The sequence below is a fragment of the Larus michahellis genome, chromosome W, assembly GCF_964199755.1.
Source record: "Larus michahellis chromosome W, bLarMic1.1, whole genome shotgun sequence".
NCBI lineage: Eukaryota > Metazoa > Chordata > Aves > Charadriiformes > Laridae > Larus > Larus michahellis.
The window spans coordinates 9,584,723-9,606,669 of NC_133929.1; the positions used below are offsets into that span (position 1 = coordinate 9,584,723).

Consider the following 21,947-nt stretch of genomic DNA (forward strand, 5'->3'; position numbering starts at 1 on the left):
CCCTAATATTTATACCTGGGAGGAAATGCAGTCGATAATAAGTATAATATTTTCTCCCGAGGAACGGCAAATGATTAGAACATCTGGGATGAGAATTTGGGAAAGGGAAAATCATCAAGGCCCACCTGGGGATCAGAAGATGCCAATAGTACACCCAAATTGGAATCAAAATGATGTAGAGGGTCGTAGGAACATGAGTGATTATCGAAATTTAATTATTAAAGGTATAAAAGAAGCCGCTCCTAGAGGGCAGAACGTAACCAAAGCATTTGATGGGCAGCAGGGAAGGGAGGAAACCCCGACCGAATGGCTTGAAAGGCTGCGACGTAACATGAGACAGTACTCAGGAAGAGATTCAGAGAGTCCCGCGGGGCAAACAATACTGAGAGTTCAATTTGTTACACACGCCTGGCCAGACATTCGAAGAAAATTAGAGAAACTAGAGGACTGGCAGGATCGGGGCCTGAACGAATTACTGAGGGAAGCTCAGAAAGTATATGTATGAAGAGATGAGGAGAAGGCTAAAGCAAAAGCTAAAATCATAGTAGCCACCATGAGGGAAGGAAATGTTCAGAAAAATCCCAGGGTGATGGGGGGGATGGGACGGAATCCTGAAAGGCCGGAGGAGACTTTTAGACGGAATCAGATCCCTCCCAGAAGGGGACCATCGGGAACTGAGAAAAGGAATGAAGGAAGTGGATGTTTCTATTGGGGGAAACTTGGGCATTTTAAGAAGGAATGTCCTCAAAGGGATAAAGATCAGAAAGTGTTTAAAGAAATTGAGGATTAGGGGTGTCAGGGGCTCTACCTCCTGGGGGATAGTTATCACCTTGAGCCCTTGATAAACCTAAAAGTAGGCCCCCAGGAGGAAGTATTAGAATTTCTAGTAGATACAGGAGCTGAGCGAACTTGTGTTTGTAACATACCTAAAGGATGCATTATAAGTAAAGAAGTAATTAATGTAACGGGAGCAAACGGGGAAAGTTTTAAAGCCCCGGTGATCAAGCAGGTGGTTTTTGAAGGTAATGACAAAATAGGTGTAGGGAATATTTTGCTAGTGCCTGGAGCTGGGTGCAGTCTGTTGGGAAGAGACTTGCAGATCCAGCTGGGGGTTGGAGTAATCCCCGAGGAGGGGAAAATGATTGCAAAAATACTAAGATTAAGTCAGGAGGATGAATCCAAAATTAATCAGCAAGTTTGGGCTGTGGCTGGTAACAGAGGAGGTCTGAATATCCAACCAATCAAAGTTTCTATAGAAAGGGAAAATCACCCCATACGAGTCAGGCAGTACCCCATTTCAATGGAGGGGAAAAAAAAGGCCTCCAGCCGGTAATTGAAGGACTCGTCTCTGATGGGACCCTCGAACCCTGTATGTCTCCTCATAACACTCCTATCCTACCTGTAAAGAAACCTGACGGGACGTATAGGTTGGTGCAAGACTTATGGGAGGTGAATAAGAGAACTTTGACCCGGTACCCTGTTGTACCAAACCCTTATACCCTTCTGAGCAAAGTTCCCCCGGAACACAGCTGGTTTAGTGTAGTGGATTTAAAAGATGCGTTGTGGGCATTGTCCTGGTTCCGGTGGGGATAGGGTTAACTTTTCCTGGTATTCCATGCCATGTGAGCCACGCCCACCCTGAGCTGCCGGGGGAGGGGGCAGGAAGTTGCTGCTTAAAAGCGGGCTGGGGCGTCCCGGGTCGGCCGGTCGGCGAGCGGCGGGGAACGGCGGTTCCGTAATCGCGTTTGTATATTCCCCTGTCCGTGTTGTTGTTGTTTGCCTGTTCCCTTTGCTGTTCTGTTAAACTGCCTTTGTCCCAACCCAAGAGTCTTGCCTTTTCTTACGATCCTTCCTGTATTAGGAAGGCACGTGCGAGCGGCACGTGGTTCTTTGTTGCCATCTGAGGCTAAACCACGACAGTCCTTTTTGGCGCCCAACGTGGGGCTTGAAGGGTTGAGATAACGACAGAATCCAACTAGAACGTGGAAAAAACGGTTTTGGTTTTGTTTTTTTTTTTTTTTTTTTTCTTGTATGCATTTATTTTATTAGGTAAGTAGTCACTGGTCATCATGTTGCTTGGTTTGTTCTCATGGCTGTGTTACATAAATTCCTATATGGCTTATGTACTCCCTGCGATGCTGTTTACCATGTCTGGAAGAGGGATGAGGATTATCATTCTGCTGTCCTGTGCGTTATCTGTCTATGATATGATAACATCACTGTTCAGACGGCTATTTTGGGGTGTTTATGTGGTTTTGTTGTCCTGTCCGTACATTGGACACCATCTCTCAGAATTTGTTAATAGTTTCCCCAGCCCTTTTGCCTCCCTTTTCTCCTTCGGGTCAGGTATGACAGCTTTTGAGAATCTTGAATATCCTTGGGATACTCAAACTAGTGTGTTCCTAGTGCTATGTCTCCTGAATACGTTCCAGGTCTTGTTTAGGGTTAAGCGACTATTTAAGACTACCACCCGGAGATCTGCTCCGAGGCTGGATAGTCAGGGGTGGCATGGCATGTGGGAGAACATGGGCAGGTACCTAGAGAACTACTCACCTCCAATGGTCTGGGACTTCACCCCTGAACAATTACAGGACCCTGATAAAGTGGTAGAATATTTGAAGGGAAAATGCTGTGGCTATTCTAGAGAGGCACAACTCACCGCGCTGTGCTGGGCCCTGGCCAGTATCTACCAGGCACTGCTCAGAATTATGCAGCACCCTCAAGGGGAAGAGATGGAAACCAGACCGGCGGCCCCTGCAGCTGCGGCGGCCCCTGCGGCTGCTGCAGCCCCTGCGGCGGCCCCTGCGGCTACTGCAACCCCTGCGGCAGACACTGCGGCTACTGCAACCCCCGTGGTAGCCACTGCCACTGAACCAGGGAACCAACCCGTGCCGGTATCAGTTGCCCCCATACAGAAGAAGAAGTACACAAAGAAATCAGTTCGCTTAGTAAGAGATGATGATGAACCAGGGCCATCACGAGAGCAGGAGGAAGAGGCAGAACCAGAGATAATTACTCGATCCCTATCCTTGAGTGAGCTGCGGGATATGCGAAAAGATTTCAGCCGACTTTCAGGCGAGCACATTGTCACCTGGCTGCTCCGGTGCTGGGATAATGGGGCCAGTAGCCTGGAATTAGAGGGTAGGGAGGCCAGGCAGCTGGGATCCCTGTCTAGGGAAGGCGGCATTGACAAGGCGATTGGGAAAAAGACCCAAGCCCTCAGCCTCTGGAAACGACTCCTGTTAGGCGTGAGGGAGAGGTACCCCTTCAGTGAGGATGTTGTATGTCAGCCAAGCAAGTGGACTACCATGGAAAGAGGTATCCAGTACCTGAGAGAATTAGCCGTGCGGGAGATGATTTATTATGACTTGGACAATGCCGACTTACCCACAGACCCTGATGAGGTGCGATGCACAAGGCCCATGTGGCGGAAGTTTGTACGGAGCGCACCATCGTCATATGCCAACTCCCTGGCAGTAATGGAATGGAAAGGTGAAGAGGGACCAACGGTGGATGAGGTAGCTGGCCGGCTCCGGCGATATGAAGAAAGTCTCTCTTCCCCCCTTGTCTCAGCTGTGGAGAAACTGTCGCGGAAGGTCCAGCAACTTGAAGAGAATATGTCCTACTCCCCACCTGCACGGGCCAGCATCTCAGCTATTAGAAGCAGGCATTTCCCCACTCAAGAGAGAGAGTACAGAGGGTACACACCACGAGGCACCCTGTGGTTCTACCTGCGGGACCACGGAGAGGACATGAGGAAGTGGGATGGACAACCTACTTCGATCCTGCGGACACGGGTACAGGAGTTGCAAGGAAGGACAACCACAAAAGGGGATCCCTCCAGGAAAAGTGCCGCCCCAGTTTCCAGTGGGCCGTTCCCCAGACAAAGCAGAAGGCCTGATCTTGCTTCTGATCCTCTTGAAGGAACTTCCAAGTCATTTCTGCAAGAAGTGAGTAATGGATACTATGACGAGTATTAGGGGGGCCCTGCCTCCGGCCAGGTGGAGGAAAGGGACAACCGGGTTTATTGGACGGTGTGGATTCGATGGCCTGGCACATCAGACCCACAGGAGTATAAGGCTCTAGTGGACACGGGTGCGCAGTGTACTTTAATACTTTACCCTTCTGAGCAAAGTTCCCCCGGAACACAGCTGGTTTAGTGTAGTGGATTTAAAAGATGCGTTTTGGGCATGTCCCCTGGCTGAGGAAAGTCGAGATATCTTTGCTTTTGAATGGGAGGACCCAAATACCGGACGTAAACAGCAGCTCAGATGGACAAAGCTACCTCAAGGGTTTACGGAGTCTCCCAACCTGTTTGGACAGGCTCTGGAGGAGCTGTTACAATCTTTTCACACCCCTCCGAAAACTCAAATCACTCAGTATGTAGATGACTTATTAATATCAGGGGAAGAGGAAAAATTAGTCAGAGAAGTAACAATTCAGTTATTAAACTTTTTAGGAGAGAAAGGTTTAAGGGTTTCCAAGGGAAAGTTACAATTTGTAGAACCTGAAGTATGATACTTAGGGCATATAATAAGTCAGGGAAGTCGCAAATTAAACCCCGAGAGGACTGCCGGAATAATATCCCTCCCACCCCCAACTACAAGAAGAGAAGTAAGGAAGTTATTAGGACTACTAGGGTACTGTAGATTATGGATCGAGGGGTATACCCAGGCGGTGAAATTTTTATACAAGAAATTGACGGGGGAAGATAAGATAGAGTGGACACAGAATGACAATGAAAAACTAGAAGAACTAAAGTCAAAACTGATAAAAGCTCCGGTTCTGAGCCTACCATCATTAGAGAAACCCTTCTATTTGTTTGTCAATGTGGAAAATGGGATAGCCCATGGAATTTTGGCCCAGGAATGGGGAGGGGTGAGGAAACCGGTAGCGTACTTATCAAAATTATTAGATCCAGTCAGCCGAGGTTGGCCAATATGCATCTAAGCTGTAGCCGCTACCTCGATACTAGTGGAAGAAAGTCGAAAACTCACTTTCAGGGGTAAGCTAATAGTTCACACTCCACACTCTGTAAGGAATATCTTAAATCAGAAAGCAGATAAATGGTTGACGGATTCTAGGATGTTGAAATATGAGGCCATTTTACTAGACAACGAAGACCTAACCTTGGTAACAGATAAGAATCAAAATCCTGCCCAGTTTCTATATGGGGAACCTAAAGAGGAACTAGTACATGATTGTTTAGAAGTAATAAATTATCAGACAAAAATCAGAGAAGATTTGACCGACCAAGCCCTATCAGTAGGAGAAAAGATATACATAGATGGATCATCTAGGTGTATACAAGGGAAAAGAATGTCTGGATATGCAATAATAGATGGGAGTAACATGACGATTATAGAAAAAGGAAAACTGCCATCTGATTGGTCTGCTCAAAGCTGTGAGTTATACGCCTTAAAAAGAGCATTAGAATTTCTAGCACATAAGGAAGGAACTATTTATACAGATTCTAAATATGCATTTGGGGTGGTACATACTTTTGGAAAAATCTGGGAAGAAAGAGGATTACTAACTTCAAAAGGAAAAGGACTAGTTCACGAGGAGTTAATATTGGAGGTATTAGAAGCTTTAACTCTACCTAAGGAAATTGCAGTAGTCCATGTAAAGGGGCATCAGAAAGGATTAACACCAGAAATAAGGGGAAATAATCTAGCCGACCAAGAGGCAAAAGAGGCTGCTGAAAATGGGGAAGAGAAATTATTAGTTGTTCAGCAGAGAAAAGAGGAGCGAGGTAATATTCCTCAATTCACTGAAGCTGAAGAAAAGGAATTAACTAGAATAGGAGGAGAAAAGACTCCGGAAGGAAAATGGGTGTTACCTGATGGGCGTCAGATAGTAAATAAAACATTAGCAAGAAAAATATTGGAGGAATTGCATAGAGAAACCCACTGGGGAACACAGGCCATTTGAAATCACTTTCTTAGAAAATTTGGATGCATAGGGGTGTTTGGAATAGCTAAACAAATCACCGATAGGCGTATAACTTGCCAAAAGGTGAATAAAAAGGTAATGAGAAAACCCATCCATGGAGGGCGTGAGTTGGCCTTACGCCCCTTTCAAAATATACAAGTGGATTTTACAGAACTCCCACAAGTCCAAAGGTGGAAGTTCCTCTTGGTATTAGTAGACCATCTTACCCATTGGGTGGAGGCAATTCCAGTCACTAGGACATTGGCTAATGTAGTAACAAAGTTCCTGCTAGAACAAATTATTCCTAGATACGGAATGGTTCATAGAATAGACTCTGACAGGGGAACACATTTCACCTCCAAAATAATCACCCAGATAACTCAAGCCTTAGGTACTCAATGGGAGTTACACACTCCATGGCATTCCCAAAGCTCAGGAAGGGTTGAACGAATGAATCAGACTTTGAAAAGGGCTTTAACCAAATTAATGATAGAAACTCAACTGTCACGGGTCAAGTGCCTCCCTTTAGCATTACTCAGGGTTCGAACTCAACCCAGAATGGATCTCGGAGTCTCTCCATATGAAATGATGTTTGGTTTGCCCTTCTTGGCTTCACAGCAGGAAATGGCTACTTATGAAGGAGGGGAGGCTAGTATTAAACAATACGTAATGCAGATTGCAAAGAACTTGGAACAACTAAGAAATAAAGGGTTGCTCCCACAAACTACCCTGTTGGATTTTAAGATCCATAACATTAAAATTGGAGAATGGGTTTTAGTAAAAACTTGGAGAGAGCAATCTTTAACTCCTCAATGGGAAGGTCCCTTTCAGGTGCTGTTGACTACGGAAGCTGCAGTACGGACGAAGGAAAAAGGGTGGACTCATGCCAGCAGAATAAAAGGACCAGTAGAAGAACCTAGAGATTGGACTCTGACTTCAGCTCCTGGGGACACCAGACTCACCTTAAAACGCCAACCACCGCGGTGATGTATGGGAGAGGAACTGAATAACAACTTAGAAATCACAGAAACTTGGGAAGTGAAACCAGAACTTTATCATCGGTTTCGGGTACGGCCGGGACAAACCTTAAGGAAAATTAGATATCCTCCTTGGGGAAGAGCACTCCCGTTACAGACAGGAGGGTCAGGGTTGTATAAAACTGAAAACTCTGTTTGCACTTGCATGTGATTTATATAAAGAAGATAGTCGGCTATATCCTAACCTTGAGGAAGAACTACAGCCCCCTCCAGTACCCTGTAGTATACCTTGTCTGATACATCCCTATGCTAGACATCATAGTTGGGTGAAGTGCGAATGCTTAGGTTGTAAGCAAAATTGGTATTACCATTCATCCCGAAGACATCCCTTCTGTTTAAATTGCCGGAAGCAAAATTTGAGTTTGGCTCAAACTCGGATACGATATACCAATATCGTAACATTAATTTGTGGGTGGGAATTGCTAGTGCCGGTTCTGTGGGAAATTCCTGAAGAATGGTGGGAAACAGTGGTCTCTAAGTGTAAAAAACGATTTTGCTTGGAAAAGAGATAAGAACCCTACCTGCTACAAGAGCCAGGGATACCGAATCAAAAGAGGATGGAGGGCAAGACCAGGTTGGCCGCTGTACTCGCTGCCAAGAAGAATTATTTCTCAGCTGTTGGAAGCACCTTAATAGGCATGAGAGGTAGGAGTATAAGCCATACTGGACCTCCACTCCTCGTATTGTTATTAGCGGTATCCTTAGTATCCAGTAACGAATGCATGAAGTGTTACCAGCAGGTCTCCTGGAATAGGAAGAGGGTTTCCACTATGACAGTGCATTCGCATATCAACAGCCACTGTTATAACCGCCATGAGTTAACAGTGTGCAAATATGACCAACACGAATATTGGGTTGGGAAGAATTTAGGAATAGGCGGAACAAGACTAGGAGTGCATTGTCCTAGAGGGGAACAATGGCTCTGCTTTACTAAAGCTGGGCATTGGGACATATCAGACGGAGGTGGGGTACAAGATATGATAAAAGCCGAAATAGTGAAAAATAAAATAGAACAAATTAAGAAAAAAATAACTCCAAAATTTGATGGAGAATTGTATGCAAAAATCAGAAAGCAGTTGGAGGAAGAAATAGGACTCCCAACATTAGGAAAGAATTTGTTTGTAGATTTGGGGGAAAGAATAAGCAGGGAATTAAATGTAACAAATTGCTGGATTTGCGGAGGGCCTTTAATGACGGAAGAGTGGCCTTGGAAAGGGAGCAGTTTAGGGCCAGTGGAACTCCTTAAATGGAATCGTACCAGTAGCACACGAGAAGACCGACCTGAGGGATGGATTTTGAGTTCTATCACAATAGGGGAAGAATGCCTACGGAGAGAGGGTAAAAATTATTTAAAGAGTGTGGGACATTCTCCTTGTAAAAGACTTAAAATCAGCAATGGGAATTCCACCTGGTGGTATCCAGAAAAGCCAAAATGGGTATGGGCCCTAAATAATAATACAGGAAATTGTGAATATGACAGTATGACCAGGCTTTTTAAATGTAAAAAAAGGGTCCTAAACCCTTATCAAAACATTCCAGAAATATCCAAGTTTTGGGAAAATATAGCAGAGATGCAGACAGAGTTTTGGAAAGCCCCTGAAGGGTTATTCTGGATATGCGGAAAAAGAGCTTATTCAGAACTACCTTCTAAGTGGAAGGGTAGCTGTACCCTTGGCATTATCCAGCCGGGATTTTTCTTATTGCCTGGACCAAAAGGGGATGATTTAGGAGTACCGGTATATGAGTCCTTAAAAAGAACTAAAAGAGATATTATAGGAGGATCTCAGAGGTGGGGTGAAGAGGATTGGCCTCCTGAACGGATAATCCAAGTATACGGACCAGCCACTTGGGCTCAAGATGGCAGCTGGGGTTACCGGACTCCCATTTATATGTTAAACCGCATTGTCCGACTACAGGCGGTTGTAGAAATAATATCTAATAGAACAGCTCGAGCAATAAATCTAATAACGAAACAGCAAAAACAAATGAGGGCTGCTATCTACCAAAACCGATTAGCCTTAGACTACTTACTGGCGGAAGAAGGGGGCGTTTGTGGAAAATGGAACACTTCAGATTGTTGTTTAAAGATAGATGATAATGGGGATGCAATATTGGAAATAACAGAAGAAATCCGGAAAATTGCGCATGTACCGGTTCAAAAATGGGAATCCATGTTAAACGATAATTGGTGGAATAATGTTTTGGGGGGAACCTGGTGGAAGACACTAGGCTACATTCTCTTATGTTCAATCGCTGGTTTATTATTTCTTCCTTGCTTAATCCCTTGTTTTATACGCTTAATTATAACAGTAGTCCAAAGCATGCAAGTAGTTACCATACCCAAGAATCCAAAATTGGCAGCAGCAGGCTCAACTAAAAAGATAATGGTATTAAGGAGAATAAGAAATACTCCACAACAATTGGAAGAAGCAGAATCGATCTATGAACAAAACAAATGGATTAAGCAAAATGAAAGTTATGGCTCAAGCCAAATGTAGTATAAAAGACAAAAAGGGGGAATTGTAAAAAATAGTGAAGGTATTGTTGGCTTTCGCCATAATAACAAGGCTATAAATCTTTGACTTATAAGGATAACTAACCTTTAGTAAATTAGGAAACATGAGAAACCTCAAAGATAACAACTAACGGCAACTATGAAGAAAAACATCATGAAGAAAAACATCCGAGAGAAACAAAAGAGAACTTCTCCAAAAGACTCCACAAGTGATTAACAGAAGGAAACAGATGCATAGGAGAAGGGAGCTGATGATAATCGATCCTACCAGAAGGAAACAGATGCATGGGAAAAGGGAACTGAAGATCATCGATCCTCAGAAACAATTCAGAAGGAAACACACAAATAGAAGAGAAAAAGGACTAATAATAATCAATCATTACAAACAATTACTCTGTCCAAAAGAGTGAATACGTATGCAATATTGAATGTATATAAGACGTGGTTGAAGTGTTAGCTGGTGTGCCTCTGACTTGAGTCATGCACCCAGCGCTGTGCTTTTGCTTTATTGGCTCTGTCCCTATAATAAAATAAGTGCCATTTCTGTTTAAGGGATCTGGCTATTTATTACAGGGTGGAGTTGACGCGGTAATAAATAACAGTCAATAGTACTTGTAGCTACAACAGCCTCTTCTGAGACCTCGTCGCCCGCCCACAGGGTCGCAGCACTACACGGCACGGATCCCTCCGCGGACTGGCCCAACGTCTTCTCCCTCCGCCCCCAGGTCGGATCCCTCCGCGCCCCCAGGGCACGCAAACTCCCTGAGCCCCGCTAAGCACCAGGTCGACGAGGGCGGACCCGCCGGGGGGCCGGGGACAAGCGAAAACGACAGACGAGACAGCCAATCGAGACGCGGGATCGGCCGGCGGCCATCTGGCGGCCCAATGGGCGCCGCGGAGGGCCTGGCCGAGTGGAGGAAGCGCGGGGGCGACAAGGGGCGTTGTCGTGGCCGACGAGCTTATTGGGGCGCGGGCCGCCCGGCCTGGTGCCGCCGCCACCCGCAGTGTTTTCGGGAAGATCATCGGCAAGGCGCTTCCCCGCCAACGTCGCCTACGAGGAGGTAGCCGCGGCTTTGCTCTGAGCGCGGTTCCTCCTCCCTCCCCCCGTCCCCCCCTCCCCCCGCGCTCGCAGGCACCCTGAGCCGAGGACCCGTTGCGCGGTGCCCGGGAGCGCGGCAGGGCGGGTGGCGGCCTTGCTGCGGGCGGGCGGGCGGGCGGTGGAGGGACGGGGCCTCTCTGGGTTGTGGCGCTCTCTACTGCGCGATCCCTATAACATCGCGCTTCTTCGGTGCGGCCCCCCCGCCCCCGGCTGCCGCGGCGCGTACTGGGTTGCTGGTGCTGGCCGGCTCGCCTCGGTTCCCAGCCCCGCCGTGTCGCGTGCGCGCGTGCGTAGAGGAGGGCCTCTGACGGTAAGGCACTTGGTGGCAGCCGCAGACGTTTGCCGCGTGATATCCCTTTGGCACTGCAAGTCGTGCAAAGTTTGCTGCCGAGGGATGCGAGTGGTCCTACCTCGTGTAGGACGACAGTCTTGAAACCTTAGATTAAGCGCACGCAGTCAGTCTCCTCGGGGATTCCAGGCGTATGTATGTAAACGGTGAACGTCTGAGTGGTGACCGTAATGAGTTAGTTCTGCGTAGGAGAAACGCAGGTCTTGATGTGCCTCCTAATAGCACTGTAGAGATTTCACAGCTCTGCTGTGCTAGGCTTTGGTTCTGCGCCCCCAAACTGGATTGTTACAGCTTTTCTTATTTTTCTTTACCAAAAAAGTAAATCCAGAAACTCGTCATCCTTAGGAAACGATCGACCCGAATTAAAACGTACTGGAGGTCGCTAGTCTGAAGTACTGGCCCACCTCCTTGCCCCCATCACCTTGCATGCTGAATCCCACTTCTGGAGGGGGCTCTGTAAAGACGTTGTATTTTTTTGTACAGAAAGCATTAATATCGCGTAAGAAAAATCAACGTTTCGGCTTGCGTTTGGGGTATCCAGTAGTCTGCTTCTGTAGGAGTTCAGTGGGGCATATTGATTTGCTTAAGCTATTATTACCTTTCTCTGAAGCCAATGACGTTTTAACTGTTTACTCTTCCTCCAGCGCCTTGCGTTCCGTGATCTTTCACCCCAAGCTCCGATGCTTTTCCTAGCCATGCCTAAGGAGGCAATTATGAGGTTATGCGAAGCAGAAGATCCTGGTGAATGTGTAAGTACTGTGGAAGCTTTCTGTATGCTAAACTGTACCTGTCGTTAGTTCCTAATTTAGTAGACTCTTTCCCATCCCCCCTTTTCCCCTTGATAGGGCACGGTAGGCTGGTTTGGGTTTTCTGGCGCTATAATCTTTTCTCTCTGGCTTGTAATGGAGCTGAGCTTTTTGACCGAAAGTAGCGATATAAAGCAATGCTCATCCCTGGGTACGTACTCCTGGTGCAAAATGCAGTGTTGTTTTGGAGCGCAGGGTGATGCCTACTGTCACGGTTTAGAGCAAGAGGAGGAGTAGTACTTCTTCTAATACGGAGAAGAGGGCTTGGGGTTTTTGGCAGGTCGGGGGTGAGGAAGGGCAAAGCTGGTCGAGAGGTGCTGGATGCTTCGCTTTTGGCTATAAAAGTCAAGTTCAGAGACTCTGTAAACCCACGCAAAAGGCAGCCTGAAGCTTATTTTCCACCCGAGTTGCGTATGTTGCCTGAAGAGATAACGGGGGGCTTTAACCCGGAGACAAACTTAGCTTCTGTGGCTGTTTTGTAGTCCGTTACTGTCTAGCTTGAAAACAGTTGCGTAGCCCTCTTTCTTCCCCCCCCCCTACAGTGTGCGTAATCGGACTTTGTAGCTTTCCTTGGGAAATGCCGGTTGCAGGCGGACAGACAGTAATTTGAAGCGCAGTGGTTGAATTGCTAGGAGTTGGCTAACTGGTTTCTCTGGGTGCTTCTCTGCTCTCATTCCTCCCCTCCCTGCCCTCTCCCCTTCTTGTGTGTGGCTTTTTATTTTACTTATTTATGGTTTTGTACTTCCTTCTCCAGCTTCTTGGGCATTTAATGATTGTTGGCAAGCAGCGTGCTGCTCACCTGGGCCTGACCGATGGATTCCGGATGGTTGCGGATGAAGGGCCCGAGGGTGGGCAGCCTGTCTGTCACGTACATCTACGTATTCTGGGTGGCCGTCGGTTGGGCTGGCCGCCTGGCTGAGATTTTTGCACCGCAAGAGCTGCTGCACGTGTACGAATCGCCGCTGAATGGATTTCGTCTGTTGCCCGTCGATCTAGGCACTGTTGATGTCGAATGTTTTGTGCCGCGTGTCTGTGGAAGGTAATAAAAGCTGTGAGCAGCAGTTGCACAATAAAGATTTAGCATGGGGATCTCACCTCCGTCTTGTGCGTCTTACTGAGGGAAATAGTTCCGCAAGTTAAAACGGCGTCTCCCCGGAGTGTAAGTACGTGGACTGTGTCGGTCTGTTAACAGTGTTCTATAGATAGATAGTGATTTGGCCAGTCATTTGAAGCGTGACGCTGGGACGGCTTAGCAGTCTCCTGCGTCCTGTAGGAAGCAGACTCTTGGCTCTTTGGAAGCGGTACGCAAATGTACGTAAAGCCAGTGTAGGCGGCTGCTGCTGCAACACCTTTAGAAAATACTGTATGCGACGCTACAGGCATGCCATACAAGGGTGCTTTTGGCACAGTGCAATGCGTTGGAAGCATCCAACTCCTGTTGGAGCACTTCATCAAGGGCTGTGTGATAAGGCCCCGTTGATAATCCCTTTTCTGCTGAGGAGGGACGTGGTAGGAGAAAACAATTGGTCTGAATGGCAGCTGTGGTGCTTCCATAGCACGGTGGAATATCTCTCTTGGTCCATTTGGGTCAGCTGTCCTGGCTGTGTCCCCTGCCAGCCTCTTGCCCACCCCCAGCTTACTGGACTGTGGGGGTGGCTGGAGAGACAGCCTCTGTGCTGTGGGAGCATGTCGCGTTAAAAGGACTGTAGTTTCGATATTTGTCTGCCAGAGTCCCAGGACTTTCACTGATTTACTATCAGAGTCCCACCAGAGGACTTTCACTGAGTCAGATTCACAAATAATCGAAATTAGTTACTTTATTGAGAGCAACAGTCGCAGATTCAAGATTGCCGTTGATAAATTCACTGACTACAATAGCGCTAATTACTTAAGGTTAATATTGCTAGCAAAAATAACGTTAGTACAGCAACCCGGGGTAACATTCCCCAGAGGGTGAAAGGCGCAGCGCTTACCCAGAAAGGCGTCCCTGCCTGGGGTGGAGGAAAAGAACACAGCCCATGGACTGGTCTGTCAGGTATCAAGTTTCTTCTCTCCCAATTTAACAGTCATTTTCTCCATCCTTTTATCTCCAAAATTACGAGGTTTCCCTCCCCTAGGTGACATGTAGTATGATTTGGGTGGAGAGACGAGTGCTATAGTCAAATATGTTTAGCATGATCTCTAAAATCTTCATTAGCATATACAGGGGTGTCAACTTTAATATGCATTTCACAGGTAATGAGGCAAAGGTCAATTACCGGGCATGGCAGCCTCTCAAGGAAACAAAGAGCTACACAAGGTCTCTGTTATCTTGATTTTACTGTCTCTGCTGACAAAAAGCAGGGCTGTCCTGGCTCCCCAAGACTACCCTGTCATTTATGTATCCTGTGATAGCCAGACAAGCCTTCACTCCCCTGGGTTGCACAAGAGATAGCAAAGCCAGTCTTAATTGCTCTTTGAGCACAGAGACTTCACCTCATTATCCAAATTCCACAGGTGGTAGTGCCTCTTTGATAACATATTTAAGAAGGGGAAAAAAAAGTTGTTGTGCAACAGCAATTGCAGCCGGAGAGAGTGTGAAAGACTGGAACTTTAAAATAATTGTCTCAAAGCTTGCTTAAGCTCCTGCAAATTAATGGCAGGCCTGCAGGCGGATAAGAAGCTTTCTTGTATCTATTTAGCACCTTCTGCAGACCATCCTCCTGCTTGCCAGTCACCACCCAAGATTGCCATCAGCTGAAGAGGGTGTGTTGCTCCCCTAGCTAGAAAGGGTGTAGGCCTCTGGCTATCAGAGTGGGCAGACCCTGCCTAGCCTGGGGCCCACCAGAGCCTGTGTTGTTAACTCCAAAATTGCTGAAGCACAATGACTGTGCCAAGTGCTGCCCAAGCAGCAAGGGGGCAGGAAAAGCTTATATGGCAACTGTGTAAAATGACAATTATCTGGGCAAAGGCCACCATCACGCTGATTAGTCAAGCTACAGACCGACCTGGGCTACCTGGACTATAACTGGTGCGGTTGACCTACCACAATTTGGGAATTGTGATTGAGACCCCCACCACCATCAACTATGGATTAATGGGACGCTGCTGAACTTCCAGAGGACTGCCAAGACATTGTTGGGCCTGTGGTGGTGACTATACTCTTGCTATGCTCCGTAATACTGCTTCTCTTTTCTGCCTTTCCTCTACTTCTTTCTTTACTCTATCGCTTGTCTCAGTGACTATTGCTGGGGAATAACAATAAACCTGCAGTGAGCGGCATCTGACCTTGTTTGTGTCCTAATCTCACACTTGGAATCATTGTGAACCTCTCCCGGGCCTGATGTAGTTGGATCAGGATGTAACAGAGAGGAGTGAGAGTATGTGAGAGAAACAACTCTGCAGACACCAAGGTCAGTGAAGAAGGAGGAGGAGGTGCTCCAGATGCTGGAAAAGAGACTCCCCTGCAGCCTGTGGTGAAGACCATCATGAAGTAGGTTATCCCCCTGCAGCCCATGGAGGTTAACGGTGGAGCAGATATCCACCTGCAGCCCGTGGAGGACCCCATGCTGGAGCAGGTGGATGCGTTCAAAGGACATGGTGGCCCTGTGGAGAACCCGCACAGGAGCAGTCTCCTGGCAGGACCTGTGACCCTGTGAAGAATAGCCCATGCTGGAGCAGGTTTGCTGTCAGGACTTGTGACCCTGTGGGGGACCCATGTTGGAGCAGTCTGTTCCTGAAGGACTGCACTTTGAGGAAGGGAACCAAGCTGGAGCAGTTCATGAACTGCAGCCTGTGGGAAGGACTTGCGTTGGAGAAGTTCATGAATGACTGTCTCCCATGGGAGGGACCCCACACTGGAGCAGGGGAAGAGTGTGAGGAGTTGTCCTCCTGAGGAGGAAGGAGCATCAGAAACAATGTGTGATGAACTGACCATAACCCCCATTCCCTGTGCCTCTCAAGGGGAGGAGGTAGAGAAGCTGGGAGTAAAGTTAAGCCTGGGAAGAAGGGAGGGGTGGGAGGAAGATGTTTTAAGATTTTGGTTTTATTTCTTATTATTCTACTCTGATTTGATTGGTAATAAATTAAGCTAATTTCCACAAGTTGAGTCTGTTTTGCCTGTGATGATAATTGAATGATCTCTCCCTGTCCTTATTTTGACCCATGAGCCTTTCGTTATATTTTCTCTCTCCTGTCCAGCTGAGGAGGAGGAGTGATAGAGTGGCTTAGGTCAACCCACCACAACAGTCCAAATGAAGTGTCTCTATACCAATGCACGCAGCATGGATAGCAAACAGGAGTAGCTGGAAGCCACTGTGCAGCTGGAAAGCTATGATCTTCTCTCTCTCACTGAAACTTGGTGGGATGAATTACATGACTGTAACTCTGCAATCGATGGCTATATGCTGTTCAGGAGGGACAGGCAAGGAAGGAGGGGCGGGGGGGTTCCCTCTATGTAAAAAAAAAAAAAAAAAGGATTGATTCACAGAGATGTCTTTGAAAAACAGAAGTGCACAGGTGGAGAGCTTATGGGTGAAAATTAGAGATAAAGCCGACAAAGGGAACCTTGTGGTTGGTGTTTACTACAGGCTACCTGATCAAGGGGAGGATGTTGATGAAGTGTTCTTACTTCAAACTATAGGATGCATCACACTCCCAGGACCTGATCCTGCTGCGGGGACTTCAACCACCCTGACATCTTCTGATAAAGAGGCACAGCTGTAAGCAGTCCAGGAGACTCTGAGTGCATCAAGGATAACTTCCTAATTCAGGTGACAGAAAGCCCAACCAGAGGAAATGCGTTACTGGACCTGTTGCTCACCAATGCAGAGGAACTTATTGGACAGGTCGAGAAAAGAAAGGCCTACCCCCTGTATCACAATCACCTCCATGAAAAAAAAAGACAGGTTATAGTTGTAGGTGACTCCCTTCTGAGGGGTGTCCAATATGCCGGCCAGACCCTCTTCTTAGGGAAGTCTGCTGCCTCCCTGGGGCCTGGGTTAAGTACATCACTAGGAAACTTTCTAGCCTGGTATGGCCCTCGGACTATTGTCCATTATTGCTCTTCTATGTGGATGGCGATGAAGCTACAACATGTAGTCCAAGGGCAATCAAAAGTGACTTCAGGGCCTTGGGACAGTTGGTAAGGGAATCTGGAACACGAGTAATTTTTATCTCCATCCTTCCAGTTGCGAGCAGTGACACTGGAAGAAACAGATGGGCCCAGTCTGTTAATACATGGCTCCGTGCCTGGTGTCACCGACACAATTTTGTTTTTTTTGATAATGGGATGGTCTACACAGCACCTGTTCCAATGTCTTACCAGCCTCACAGTAAAGAATTTCTTCCTAATATCTAATCTAAATCTACCCTCTTTCAGTTCAAAACTGTTACCCCTTGTCCTATTGCTACGTTCCCTCATAATGAGTCCTTCCCCCATCCCTCCTGTAGGCACCCTTCAGATACTGGAAGGCTGCTATAAGGTTTCCCTGGAGCCTTCTCTTCTCCAGGCTGAACAACCCCAACTCTCTCAGCCTGTCTTCATAGGAGAGGTGCTCTAACCCCTCTGATCATCTTCATGGCCCTCCTCTGGACCCATTCCAACAGGTCCATGTCCTTCTTATGCTGTGGAATCCAAAGCTGGATGCGGTACTCCAGGTGGGGTCTCACCAGAGCAGAGTAGAGGGGCAGAATCACCTCCCTCAACCTGCTGGCCATGATTCTTTTGATGCAGCCCAGTATACAGTTGGCTTTCTGGGCTGCGAGCGCACATTGTCAGCTCATGTTGAGCTTCTCATCCACCAGCACCCCCAAGTCCTTCTCCTCAGGTCCGCTCTCAATCCATTCCCACCCAGCCTGTGCTTGGGATTGCCCCGACCCACATACAGCACCTTGCACTTGGCCTGGTTGAACTTCATGAGATTCACACAGGCCTACTTCTCAAGCCTGTCCAGATCCCTCTGGATGGCATCTCTTCCCTCCAGTGACTGCACCACTCAGCTTGATGTCATTGGCAAACGTGCTGAGGGTGCACTCAATCCTGCTGTCCATGTCACTGACAAAGCTGTTAAACAGCACCGGTCCCAGTACTGACCCCCACTCATCACTGTTTGCCACTTGGACCTCGAGCTGTTGACTGCAACCGTTTGAGTGCAGCCATCCAGCCAGTTCCTTATCCACCCAGCGTTCCATCCATCAAATCTGTGTTTCTCCAATTTAGAGACCAGTATGTCACGTAGGACAGTGTCAAATGCTTTGCATAAGTCCAGGTAGATGACGTCTGTTGCTCTCCCCTTATCCACCAACATCGTAATGTCATAGAGGACCACCAAATTTGTCAGGCATGATTTGCCCTTGGTGAAGCCATGTAGGCTGTCACCAATCACCTCCTTATTTTCCATGTGCCTTAGCGTAGTTTCCAGGAGGATCTGCTCCATGATCTTGCTGGACACAGAGGTGAGACTGACCGGTCTGTAGTTCCCTGGATCTTCCTTTTTTCCCTTTTTGAAAATGGGAGTTATGTTTCCCCTTTTCCAATCAGCGGGAGCTTCACCAGACTGCCACGACTTCTCAAATATGATGGATAGTGGCTTGGCAACTTCATCTGCCAGTTCCCTCAGGACCTGCGGATGTATCTCATCAGGTCCCATGGACTTATGTACCTTCATGTTCCTTAGATGGTCTTGAACCTGGTCTTCTCCTACAGTGGGCATTTCTTCATTCTCCCTGTCCTTGCCTTTGCCTTCTGCGACTTAGGTGGTGTGGCTAGAGCACTTGCCAGCGAAGACTGAAGCAAAAAAGTCATTGAGTATCTCATCCTTGTCCATGTCCTGGGTGACCAGGTCTCCCGTTTCCTACCTGAGGGCCCGTGTTTTCCCTAGTCTTCCTTTTGTCACTGACATAAGCCTTTGTCATAGAAGTATATTACAAAATGAGAAGTAATTTCTGCTTTCTCAAGCAACCTGAAGGACAACGGTTAGGCAACATGGCATGGAACAAAATAAATTTTGAGGAGATTTTTGGAATATCTGTTACTGTTGCCAGCCTAGTTTGTAACTGCCTAGGAACTATTTTTCATCTTAACAAAACATACCCAAGAGCATCAAACAATTACAAAAGTGGGAGATGGTCAAATAGCATGCAAATATCTGCCACTGGGATTGTCTTTGTGGCCTCAATGTCACTTATCTGCCGTACTAACAGCATATTGTTAATTCATTCCCATTTAAAAATGGCATTGTATTTTGTGTTGGCCATGTGATAATCAATCTGCTTTTGTGTGTGCTTTCTACAGGCATTTGAATTGCACAAATGGTCACAGAACACATGCTCCCCTGTCATATGAAGGCGTATTCACTGAAAATAAGTGTCACATTCACATATGTATATATTTATTCCAGAAGTATATGCCTGTTTTCCAATGCATGAATAGAAAGAATACCTTGTGACTTAACTGGCTCATACTCTGTGCTCAAAGTGGGAATTTGGCTATTTGCTTTGGGCAAAACTTTATCCAAGTTGCAATGTCTTAAAGGTGTAAAGACACCTGGGAACTTTTCTACAGATAAGAATCTAATGGTGTAAAGGCTCAGCTAGACAGATAATCCTTACTGCAAATAATGTAGATGCATTGTAATAAGTAAGAATACCCATATTTGATGATTTTTTAAAAAATATCTAAATAGTGGAATCTAGAACATTTCAGATCTAAAACAACAATCAGATTTCTCTCCACAGCAGAAGTTTCACTACAAAAAGTTTGTCTACGTAATTTTCTGAGCTCTTTATAGGAAGTGACTGTAATTTACAATAGGCTAAAAAAGGCTTTATGGGGGTTGAGATACAATTTTCTTTATAGAAAAAGTCCAGCGGGTCCTTTTAAAGATTGCTTCTTAAATAAGAAATTCTGCACATGGTAAAACATTGGTAGCAAAAAAAGCATGTATTCAATTGAATAATAATATCACCCTTTTTTGGAAAACAAAGAACTGTATTCTATTTCTCCTCAGATAGCAAGGGATGCTAAGAATAATAAGAAGGGCTTCTACAGGTATGTTAACCAGAAAAGGAAGGTTAAAGAAAGCGTACCCTCCCTGATGACCAAGAATGGCAAACTGGTAACAACAGACGAGGAGAAGGCTGAGGTTCTCAACAACTTTTTTGCCTCGGTCTTCACTGCCAGCCTCTCTCCTCACACCTCCCGTGTTGAAGGACTGCAAGACGGGGACCTGGGGGACAAAGTCCCTCCCACTATAAGTGAAGACAAGGTTTGTGACCATCTGAGGAACCCGAACATACAGAATTCCATGGGACCTGAAGAGATGCACCCCAGAGTCCTGAGGGAATTGGCTGATGTAGTTGCCAAGCCACTCTCCATGATATTTGAAAAGTCATGGCAGTCAGGTGAAGTCCCTGGTGACTGGAAAAAGGGAAACATTGTACCCATTTTTAAAAAGGGTAGAAAGGGAGGACCCTGGGAACTACCGCCCTGTCAGCCTCACCTCTGTGCCTGGGAAGACCATGGAACACATCCTCCTAGAAGCTATGCTAAGGCATATGGAGGACAGGGAGGTGATTCAGGACAGCCAGCATGGCTTTACTAAGGGCAAGTCCTGCCTGACCAACCTAGTGGCCTTCTATGATGGAGTGACTCCATCAGTGGACAAGGGGAGAGCAATGGATATCATCTACCTGGACTTCTGCAAGGCCTTTGACACGGTCCCCCCCAACATCCTTCTCTCTAAATTGAAGAGATAAGGATTTGATGGGTGGACTGTTCGGTGGATAAGGAACTGTCTGGATGGTTGCATCCAGAGGGTAGTGGTCAATGGCTCGATGTCCAGACGGAGAGGGGTGACAAGTGGTGTCCCTCAGGGATATGTACTGGGACCGGTGCTGTTTAATATCTTCATCAATGACATAGACAGTGGGATCAAGTGCACCCTCAGCAGGTTTGCAGATGACACTAAGCTGAGTGGTGTGGTCAACAGGCCAGAGGGACGGGATGTCATCCAGAGGGACCTGGGCAAGCTAGAGAGGTGGGCCCATGCAAACCTCATGAAGTTCAACAAGGCCAAGTGCAAGGTCCTACGCTTGGGTCAGGACAATCCTCATTATCAATACAGGCTGGGGGATGATGTGATAGAGAGCAGCCCTGAGGAAAAGGACTTGGGGGTACTGGTGGATGAAAAGCTGGACATGAGCCAACAATGTGCGCTTGCAGCCCAGAAGGCCAATTGCATCCTGGGGTGCATCAAAAGAACAGTGGCCAGCAGGTCGAGGGAGGTGATTCTCCCCCTCTACTCTGCTCTCATGAGACCCCACCTGGAGTACTGTGTCCAGCTCTGGGGCCCTTAGCACAAGAAGGACATGGACCTGTTGGAACAGGTCCAGAGGAGGGCCATGAAGATGATCAGAGGGCTGGAGCACCTCTCCTATGAGGACAGGCTGAGAGAGTTGGGGTTGTTCAGCCTGGAGAAGAGAAGGGTCCAGGGAGACCTTATAGCAGCCTTCCAGTACCTGAAGGGGGCCTATAAGAAAGCTGTGGAGGGGCTGTTTGCAAGGGTATGTAGTGACAGGACAAGGGGCAATGGTTTTAAACTAGAGCAGGGTAGGTTTAGATGAGACATTAGGAAGAAGTTTTTTACAATGAGGGTGGAGAGACACTGGAACAGGTTGCCCAGAGAGGTGGTGGAGGCCCCATCCCTGGAGGCATTCAAGGCCAGGCTTGATGAGGCTCTGAGCAATCTGATCTAGTTGAAGATGTCCCTGTTTACTGCAGGGGGGTTGGACTAGATGACCTTTAAAGGTCCCTTCCAACCCAACACATTCTATGATTCTATATTAGTGAATAGCAAATAAAATGTGCCACATAGAAATATATTTTTAAAAGCAATCTACAGTGAATAAACACAATTTTAAAGAAAAAAAAATGCAATTCTTCAGAAATGTGATAGCTAAAATCTGTACATTAAAAAAGGCAGAAAAAATATCCACCTAAGTTTCTTGAAAAATGCCAGTAGTGATTAAGAAAATAACTAAAGCAACAGCAAGTAACTGACCAAATGGGGATGCTAGAAGGGGGCTTATAAGGCTTGATCTAGAGTGTTGGGTATTTTGCTATTGCCTTCACTTCAGTCTGTTGAAGATGTTCTATCACTTTATTGACAACAACGATAGCATCCTGGCATCTGGAAATGTTTCCAACAATGCTTGATTTTGCTAGCTA

At 46.8% G+C, this 21,947-nt stretch overlaps 1 protein-coding gene across 1 annotated transcript; it reads left to right on the forward strand.

The window, feature by feature from the left end:
* The first annotated feature begins 4,940 nt into the window (after nt 1-4,940).
* On the forward strand, nt 4,941-12,814 carry LOC141735632 (uncharacterized). The gene is given in 6 exon segments (XM_074568682.1): nt 4,941-5,005; nt 10,423-10,522; nt 10,524-10,541; nt 10,650-10,895; nt 11,579-11,683; nt 12,495-12,814. Coding segments are annotated over 6 exon segments (699 nt in total). The 3' UTR covers nt 12,660-12,814.
* Nucleotides 12,815-21,947: the final 9,133 nt, after the last annotated feature.